The 9,724-nt window shown below is 37.3% G+C and overlaps 2 protein-coding genes across 2 annotated transcripts; one reads left to right on the forward strand and one right to left on the reverse strand.

Annotated features, from left to right (window-relative positions):
• Nucleotides 1–701: 701 nt before the first annotated feature.
• On the forward strand, nt 702–4,004 carry LOC112750460 (protein SRG1). The gene is made up of 4 exons (XM_025799193.3): nt 702–1,125; nt 2,239–2,486; nt 3,022–3,346; nt 3,473–4,004. The coding sequence occupies exons 1-4, from the start codon at nt 877–879 to the stop codon at nt 3,731–3,733; spliced, it is 1,083 nt and encodes a 360-aa protein (XP_025654978.1). The 5' UTR covers nt 702–876; the 3' UTR covers nt 3,734–4,004.
• Nucleotides 4,005–6,912: 2,908 nt separating this feature from the next.
• Nucleotides 6,913–8,756, reverse strand: LOC112748667 (uncharacterized). The gene is made up of 2 exons (XM_025796907.1): nt 7,688–8,756; nt 6,913–7,574 (listed from the first exon to the last, which is right to left on the reverse strand). Exons 1-2 carry the CDS (start codon nt 8,754–8,756, stop codon nt 6,913–6,915), a joined length of 1,731 nt encoding a protein of 576 aa, XP_025652692.1.
• Nucleotides 8,757–9,724: the final 968 nt, after the last annotated feature.

The raw sequence follows: 9,724 nt of genomic DNA on the forward strand, positions 1-9,724 counted from the left end.
AGTAGAGATTGATCCACACTAAACCTGGGGTTCAGATCCGGAGGAGTATTGGCAGCTGCTCAAACCAGTGTCAATCACATACAGCTTGCCATTAAAGAAATCACTCACAAGCAAGGAGAGCAGTAGTACTAGAGTTAATTCAGAAAGACAAAGCAACTCCAATCCTCAACCATATTCCTATTACTGATTGCCCTTGTCTCAATCCAACTGTATTTATTTACAAATACAAATTATGAATAGTTTCCTTTAATCCATCAACCTTCTGATCTGTTTGACTAAGACCTGCAAGATAACCATAACTTGCTTCAAACCACAATCTTCGTGAGATCGACCCTGACTCACTCAGGTATTACTTGGACGACCCAATGCTCTTGCTGGTACAGCTGCACGAAAGTGTGGGAATTCGTGCATCAGAGGACATTTGGAGAAATGTTACAGAGTTTTTCAAATATCTATACAACTAAAAAGTAATAGCACAAGTAAAAAAAAATTAAGACCCAAGACTCTGAGTATCAATTACTAAAAAATCTAAAAAAGAAACAAAGAACTCAAAGAATTATGATCCTAGTAAATATTTATGGTGAAACTGTATTAGAGAGAAAAACTTGAGTAAATAAATTTTTATAGGAGTATTTCAACACCTAACACTTTGAACCAACTAGTTTGAGAGTATTAATTAATTGAAAGCTTACTCATTTATCAATGAATAAGTCATGTCTCCATTAAGTTTGATTGTTTGACTAAGAAATTTCCTAAAAACTTATATGGCAGTTCCAAATTCCATATAGAAACTTGCTGTATATATACTTCAGCAACACTCGACAAATCAAACCAAACTTTACAATTACATCAAGTTTATTATCTCATTTTGTAGCTATGGAGTTCGAAACGGCCAGGAACATTGGATCCTCAATCATAGTACCTTCAGTGCAGGAACTGGCAAAGCAGCCAATAACGGAAGTTCCAGAACGATATGTTCGTCCAAATCAGGATCCTATAATTGTATCAAACACAACCTCTTTGCCACAAGTTCCAGTCATAGACCTTAGTAAATTATTGTCACATGATTCATCTGATGAGTTAGAGAAGCTTGACCATGCATGCAAAGAATGGGGTTTCTTTCAGGTTTGAAGTTTTCTTTTCCTTTATTATACTTTTCAAGCTGATCACTCATGATTATGCTGCTGCTTCTTTCTCAGCTGAATCGGTAACAGCCACAACTCAATTTCAGATAATTCTCTAGAAAAACGGAAAATATCCCCTTAAAGAAATTTCTTACTGCACATTAAAAAGAAAAAAAGAAAAGTCTCAAGACCAAGAAAAAAAATATACTTTAATTAGAAAAATAAATACGTAATTATATATCCACTTTTACGGTTTTGCACTTGTAGCATTTATCGAAAGTCACTTTCTATTAATTGGTGGTAAAGTTGGTCTTTTTGTTATAGATAAAATTGATCTACCTTCTGCTCTAGCAAAACATACAAAGCATTCTATGTATGTTATAATTAGTTTTCGTCAATATTTCTCATAGTTTATATGACACGTACCTATTATTATTATTATTATTATTATTATTATTATTGTTATTATTATTATTATATTCAATGATTACATAAAATAATGCATACACACAAAAATACACCAATATATGATTTTAGTATGATTATGTTATACTAATTATGATAATTTTGTAAATATTGTTAAAATTTGAGTCACTTTTTGTTTATATGTTAGTAATATTTTTTTTAACATTTTTTAAAATACTATAATCACTCTAATAAATATTAGAATAACCCACATATTATATATATATATATTAAATTAGAATAAGAGTGATTAAATCTTCAAACATTAAACCTATCTGTTAAATTGGTTATGCATTCACTTGACTGTATATGATTATATGCATGATATGAAAGATATAATTATTTATTTTTTTTATTAACATAAATTTTTTTAAAAATTGTATTATGATATAATATTAAAATTTAATGTTTAAATAATTTACAGTTTGGTTATTGATAAATTACAAAAAGAGAAAATAAATAACATAAAGTAAATAAAAAGAAAAAAAATCTATATAAAAAAAAATTAAATAAATTTAAAAAAAATTCTTTGTTAACGGAACATAATTTTAGTTTTTGGGAGAAATAATATTACGATCCATTCGATTCATAAAAAAAAAATTAATCAATATACAACATGAAAGTTTCTGAACATGAAAATTAATGACAGCTTATCAACCATGGAGTCAACCCTGCGTTGGTGGAAAATTTCAAGAAAGAAGTTCAACAGTTTTTTAATCTGCCGATAGAAAAGAAGAAGGAATTCTGGCAGAAACCAGGAGAGATGGAAGGGTTTGGTCAAATGTTTGTTGTATCAGGAGAACACAAGTTAGAATGGGCTGATCTATTCCACATCGTGACTCTTCCATCGTACATAAGAAAGCCTCACTTATTCCCTCGTATTCCGCAACCATTCAGGTTATCCAATCTTATTTTTATATATCTTTAATTATATATTTGGAAGAACATCCTTGCTAAGTTACTATATCATCAAATATCTACAAGCACGAACAGATCAGAACTAGACCATTTTTAAAAGGGGGTCAAAAATTTGTTAAGGGAACAAAATTTAATAATTGATAATATTATGATGTATTTTTAAATATTTTTAATTATTTTTTTATGATGCTAAATTGATTCCATATATTTATAACAAAGTTTTCAAATTAGAGGGGGGTTTGCTTGATTTGGCCACAATTAGCTCTCTCCTATCTACAAACAAAAACATCATATGTACGTCAAATTATTTACTAAATTAATTATTATGTATTTATATATAAATATGTGTTATTTTAACTCAATTTTAGTATATAGTTTATATTTTAAAAAGTATTTTAACATATATTTTATATGAACAACTAATTTGTAACTAATATTGGTATACGCATAACATAATTAATGTCCAAAATACTGATTTTATTGGTAACTCACTAACTCGTTTTGGATCTCGCAGAGATGTGTTAGACAAATATTCTTTGGAAATGAAAAAATTGGGTGATACAATCATTGAGCTTATGTCAAAGGCTCTTAAAATTGAACCCAATGAATTACTAGAGTTCAGCGAAGAAGGAGTTGAAGCAATGAGGATGAATTATTATCCTCCATGTCCTCAACCGGAGAAAGTAATTGGCCTAAATCCTCATTCTGACGTTTCCACCTTGACTATTCTTCTCCAAGTCAATGAAACGGTAGGCCTTCAAGTAAGAAATAATGGAATGTGGATTCCTATTAAACCTCTCCCTAATTCTTTCGTCATCAACATTGGAGATTTTTTGGAGGTAAAAAACGCCACAAAACTATGCACAAAACCTTTTATCATTTCTAAGTTTGAACACTATCAAAATTATTACACAAGTCAAATTTGTTGACTTCCTAAGCCATTTTGATCGATATTTTGGTGGTAGGTATTGACCAATGGAATTTATCGGAGTATTGAACATCGAGCAATAGTTAACTCAGAGAAGGAGAGAATTTCCATAGCTACATTTCTCAATCCTAGACATGAGTGTGTTATAGGTCCGGCACCAAGCCTTGTTACACCTGAAAGGCCTGCAACGTTCAAGAAAATTAGTGTACGAGATTTCTTGGAAGGATATCTATCCCAAGAGCTAAAGGGAAAATCACAGCTTGATGTCTTGAGGATCCATAATGGAATTGATAAATAACTAATTTAATGTTTGATGTAAGGGTTATTACCATCTGCCAGAGAAATAACGAAAATCAGTTAAAATTACTCAACAAAAATTTCGCATGCCCAAAAAAGTTATAAAGTAATGTAATGCAATAATGCAACAATGCCACTGTCATCGTCCATCTTATCTTTGATTTTGATGTGGTGAGTTAGCAAACTCATATCATAGGAGTTAATAATTACAAGTATATGTTTTTATATCCGTGTAAAATGGGTTACTTAAATAAAGACGTTTGTGTTTTGTATATGTAACATTGATTTTAATAATGTTTTTAATATTGACGTAGTAACACAAAATTATTTATTGATAATATTAAGAAGACAAAAAAAATCAGATCATTTATCTTATTTAATATTTATTGATTATTATAAAAATTAATGTATATTAAATAAAATAAATTTTAATTATTTTTTGTTATTAAATATTTTTTATTATATATATATATATATATATATATATATATATATATATATATATATATCATATTGCAATATTTTCATAAATAATTTCATAAAATTTTTTAGATTTAAATGACTATTTTTTGGTAGAGAGTGAACACTATTGCATTTTACTATTGAAACAAGGTTTAAATGAGTATTTTGTCCTTATAAAATACTTATCTTTTGGTTTTGATCGAGTTCATGCTCAATTGGTCTCTAATATAAATTTATACGCGAACTTTAATTTTGTTTTTGAAATTTTAATTATCTTTTTTTCGTTTTTAAACTTTAAAAACGTTACTCATATTAGTTCCTAAGATAATATCCGGCACAAAAATATTAATGAAACACCGATATAGACAATTAAATATCGTGTTGGAACTTATAAAATAATGTCATTATAGTTTAAATAGTTCAAAAACAACGCTAGATCACTTATTTTAAGGGAAAGAATTTCAATAAATACTACTTATGATGTTTTTTAGATTATTAGAATGCCAAAATAGAAATAACGTCATTTTACAGAGTCTAGTATGACACTCGACTATTCACGTCAACATTCCGTTAATTGTTTATGCGTCAAAAATTAACTTAAAAATGAACGTGAGTCACATTTGTAAAATTTAAAAATTAAATAGAGATAATTGAAATTTAAAGAACTAAATTAAGATGCAATTTTAATATCTACAATTTTTTTTTTTGTTGATTTTATCCATCAATATTTAAATAAATGTCTCTATAAAAAATTCTTGTAATGAATTTATTCTGTTAAAAACCTATTTTAATAGATTAAATAATGCTGACGTCGCATGACCTACCATAGTAAAATTTAACTATTGTCATAGCAGCACTTAATGCAGCAAATTAATTGTAATAATTAAACTAGAGACCTTTTAAATTTTTATCGATTTTGACTAAAATAAAAAAAAAATATAGAAAGAGCAAAACGACAAAATAAATATTTTTTAAATAAATATTTTATAAGAACCAAAAACTTAGTTCAATCTTAAAATAATTTAAAATTTTAGATTATAATTGAATCGTGTGCTATTGGAATTAGAGAAATTTTTACACATTGATTTGACGCTAAACGAATAGTCAATATTGACAGCTAGCTAGTAAAGGACAAAAGTAGGTTCGTCAAAAAAGAAAGTGATAATGTATTTATGGGTTTGAGTATGAAAAATGAAAATGCTAAAGGAATAATATTTAAAAAATCATCAAAATTTATTATTTTTTATTATTAAATAATTATTAATATTTAAAATATAAAATAAAATATATTATTGTACAAGATGTCTATGGTACGGGTTGAGAGATGGATCGAGAACTTGCGGGTTGAGGCAGATGTCGGATCACTTGCCTGGAACAATGGGGGGTGGTACCTGCAAAGACACTCCGACGCTCAAGTCAGAATGGATCTAAGAGGTAGAAAGTGTGAGGAATGAATGAATACCTGGAGGGACCTGGGTCCTCTATTTATAGGTGATGGTGAATATCTTATCTTATCTTATTTGGCTAAGATAAGGGAGACGTTTGAATTATCTTATCTTATCTTATCTTATTTGGCTAAGATAAGGGAGACGTTTGAATTCGAAAGTTGGTTAGGAGCTCTAGTGGGCTGGTTCCGAGCCTTCAGGAAGGGCGAAGCGGGTCGGACCCTGGTAGCCGGGTTCGGAGACCGTTCTGGGTGTAGGATCCGTGGGCCGGATCCGTAACAGTTGCCCCCGGAGCGAGAGAGTGAGGGTGCTCGGTCTCATCGCTGGAGAAACATTTTCCTCGCCGTTGTGGTTTGGCAAGGAGATCGTTGTTTGGTTTTTCCGATCGAGGTCGAGGATTTGGGGAGTTCCTAGCCGTTTCATGGTCAGGCGAGGAGCGCGTTGTTTGGGCGTCTCATCACATGCCGTGTTTGATGACCGTTCCGAAGAAGGGCCCGGAGATCGGGTCTGGAATAGTTGCCCCCGGAGCATGAGAGTATGCTTTCTTGGTCTCAATGCTAAGTCATTGGAGAGTCCGATTCTCTGTAGTTCGGGAGACTGTGAGGGGTCTGAAAAGGGTGTGACGTCATCATGCACCAATTGGTAGGATGTTGGTTAGTATGGCTTTCCGCGAGTTGGAAGACCGTCAGCTCATGCTTGTTTTGTGTGGCCTTTTTTGGGCCGTTATTGTGAACTTATTTTAGACCTTTTGGTGGGCCGATTTTAAGACTTTGTTTATTTAGCTTATTTGGATTCCCGTTTTGTTGGCTTTGCGGGTGATCGATTCACGAGTCACTATTTTTGTTATTTGGATATCCGTTTTATTGGCCTCGGGTGATCGATTCCCGGGTAGCCATTTACTTATTTGAATATCCGTTTTATTATTTGGATATCCGTTTTATTGGCTTCGGGGTGATCGATCCCCGGGCCGCTATTTTTGTTATTTGGATACCCGTTTTGTTATTTGGATATCCGTTTTATTATTTGGATATCTATTTTGTTGGCCTCGGAGTGATCGATCCCCGGGCCGCTATTTTTGTTATTTGGATACCCGTTTTGTTATTTGGATATCCGTTTTATTGGGAGTGGGTAGACCGATGTTGTTTTGTCATAAGACGAGGTCTCCTGGTCCGAAGTCTCGTCGTACCGTGCTGCCATTGTACCTTAGGCTTATTCTCTATTTTAAGACTAGCTCACATAGGTGTGCTATACTCCTGACCTTGTCTGCAAGGCCCTACTTTGCTTCTTTGTCATTTCCTCCCATGGTTCTGCGTGGATTTTGGTGTGCATCGAGATCGGAAAGGAAGATTCCTGCCGCGTTTTGGGATCTCTCGCGTAGGGCTAGGCTGATGTTGTCGTATTCTACCGCGGTTTCCCGGTCTCCGTGGATGGTTCCGACGGAGCCATCTTCTGCCGTGAACTTCATTAGAAGGTATTTGGTAAAGATGACGGCGGAGAGGTCGTTGATTGTTTTCCTTCCGAGGATGACGTTATAAGCGGTGGAGTTCTTGAGGACCACGAACTCGGACAGGATTGTCTTCCTCTGGCTTCCCGTCCCTATGGTAAGGGGAAGAATGATGGAACCGTTTGGCTTGAGGAAGTTGTCTCCGAGTTCCGTGACACCGTTGCGGTGTGTTTGGAGATTTTTGTTGCGAAGCCCGAGCTTGTCGAAGGCACCTCGGAAGAGGATGTTGGAGTCTGCGCCGGTGTCCACCAGTATTCTCCGAACTAGTCCTGTTCCGATTCTCGCCGAGATGACGAAAGGTGCGTCTTCGGCCGAGGTGCTGTGCTGGCAATCCTTGGGCAAAGTTATCGTTTTGTTGGCTATGGCAGCTGGGGCTTGATCTCTGACAGCCAAGACTTTGAGGTCCTTTTTTAGTGTTGATCTTGACTTGCCTGACACATCCTTGCCCGTGATGACATTTACTACTATGGTCGGGTCGTCTTCTGGACTTTCCCTGGGAGGTTTTTTTTGTTTTCTCAGGTTGCGTCCTTCCCTCTTAGGCGACCTGTCTTTTTCCGCGCGTTTTGGTTCTCTGATGATTTGGCGAACTCTGGGAGTTTGCCGTCTCTTATAGCTTGTTCGAGGGCGTCTTTAAGGTCGAAACAGTCTTGTGTCCTGTGCCCGTAACCTTGGTGGTAGTCGCAGTAAAGGGTCTTGTTGCTGTCCGTTCTTTCTCTGAGTTGTCGGGCTTTCGGGATAATACCCCGATCCGCTATCTGGTGGTATATCTTGGTAATCGAGGCTGTCAGGGGGGTGTAGTTCGAGAATTTCCCGATCCTGGGTGGTCGGTTTGTGTTGGTTTGTTTGGGTTGGTCTCTTTGACTTTCTCTGGGCATCGGATTATGGCGGGAAGTCGGGTTGCCGTGTGGAGTGTTGCCGTGTTGCCGTTTATTGGCGGCGACGACCTGGCTAACCTCCTCGTCATTTATGTAGTCTCTGGCAACGTTTTGGATCTCGTGCATGGTCCATACTGGCTTGGTGGTGAGGTGTTTGCGAAAGTCTTCGTTCATGAGCCCGTTGGTTAAATAGAGGCTTACGACGGAATCCGTGAGTCCATCAATCGTTAGGCATTCATCGTTGAAGCGGTCCAGGTATTTTCGTGTGGATTCGTCTTGTTTCTGTGTGACCCCTAATAAGCTGATGGGGTGTTTAGCTTTCGTAATTCTGGTGGTGAATTGGGCCATGAACTTCCGTGAGATATCGTGGAAGCCAGTTATGGATCCGTTGGGGAGGGCATTGAACCATTTAATCGTTGGCCCGGCTAGGGTTACTGGGAAGGCCTTACCTCGGACCGCGTCAGCGGCCCCTTCCAGGTTCATCCTGGCCTTGAAGGCCGTTAGGTCCTCCTGGGAGTCCTTGGTTCCGTCGTACTTCATATCCGTAGGTTTGTCGAAGCCTTTAGGGAGTTTTGCTTTCAGGATTCTTTCAGTGAAGGGAATGGCTCCCATTATCACGTGGTCACTTCTTGTGCGTTTGGCCTCTTGATGTCGTCGGTCGTTGTCCGTTTCATGTTGATGAGCCGGGTTGCGTGGGACGCTGCGATCATACCTTTTGCTATGTCGTCGTTCAGGCATCCTGTCATGTCTGTGGTCATGGCAGATGCTGCGATTGTATCTCTTGGCATGTCACCGTTCTGGCGATCCACCGTGCCTGGTTTCATGGCAAGATCTTGATCTAGAGGTTGCGTGACTTCTGTTTTTTTCGGCGTTGTGCTTTTCTTTAGGTGTAACTCGGCCTTTAAGGTCTTGCACCCTGAGGCACAGCTCTTGAATTATCTGGACCGCCTTCTCTCCTAGGCCGTCGGGTGGCCGAGCTTCAGTGGGGGACGGTTGTCCTCTCTTGGTTGTTGCTGGGTTGGGGTTGGTTGGCGATGTGCCGCGCTTATTATCCTCCCGTGGGTGGGAGGAGTGTTATCTTGGAGTTCGGGAGTTGGGGTGTTGGGTGGAGGATTGCTCCTCGAGGTTCTTCGTCATGCCGCCACGATTTGGCTGTCCCCCGCATCTATGTAAGAACCTTGAGAACTTTCTTAATCTCTTAGCTCCTGAGAGGTCTGAGCTTGGCCAGGGTGGTAGTGTTTAAGGAGGTCGTTCATGATGAGCTTCCTTATGAATTTTCAGTAAGGTCCGAAGGGGGATCATGGCGACAGAGTTGTCATAGGTGAGGCGGCGGATGGCAGAGGTTTGGAACCTGGTGTTGAAGGAGGTGACCTCGTGGGTTTGGAGGAAGAGCTTGAAGAGTTCAAAAGAAGAAGCAACAACGGTGGGCATGGAGCCAAAATAGAGGGAGAAGATGGGGCCATGGCGCTTGGAGGGACGGATGAGGGGAGTGGTGAATGAGAGGGTCCAAGAGGTGGAGGTGTCCCACTAAAGGGAGGTGAGACTTTGGGCTCGGAGGATTTAGAATTTCACCGTTGGAATAGGGCGATGGTGCATAAAGAGTGTTATCACTAAGAAGGTGATTGCAAGTCGAAGAAACATTGTTCCTTTGGAATTTCGCCGTTGGAGTAGGACGAAGGTATATTATCACTGCAAATGTGATGCAA

The sequence above is a fragment of the Arachis hypogaea genome, chromosome 15 (genome assembly GCF_003086295.3).
Source record: "Arachis hypogaea cultivar Tifrunner chromosome 15, arahy.Tifrunner.gnm2.J5K5, whole genome shotgun sequence".
In the NCBI taxonomy this organism is placed as follows: Eukaryota; Viridiplantae; Streptophyta; class Magnoliopsida; order Fabales; family Fabaceae; genus Arachis; species Arachis hypogaea.

Excerpts from the sequence above, each read along its gene's own strand:
- LOC112750460 (XM_025799193.3), top strand. The coding sequence starts at position 877 with ATGGAGTTCGAAACGGCCAGGAACATTGGATCCTCAATCATAGTACCT. Across the intron at positions 1,126-2,238 it reads AAGAATGGGGTTTCTTTCAG|CTTATCAACCATGGAGTCAA; the intron begins GTTTGAAGTTTT and ends AATTAATGACAG. Across the intron at positions 2,487-3,021 it reads CGTATTCCGCAACCATTCAG|AGATGTGTTAGACAAATATT; the intron begins GTTATCCAATCT and ends TGGATCTCGCAG.
- LOC112748667 (XM_025796907.1), bottom strand. The coding sequence starts at position 8,756 with ATGCCTGAACGACGACATAGCAAAAGGTATGATCGCAGCGTCCCACGC. Across the intron at positions 7,575-7,687 it reads AAACGCGCGGAAAAAGACAG|GCAAGTCAAGATCAACACTA; the intron begins GTCGCCTAAGAG and ends AGGATGTGTCAG.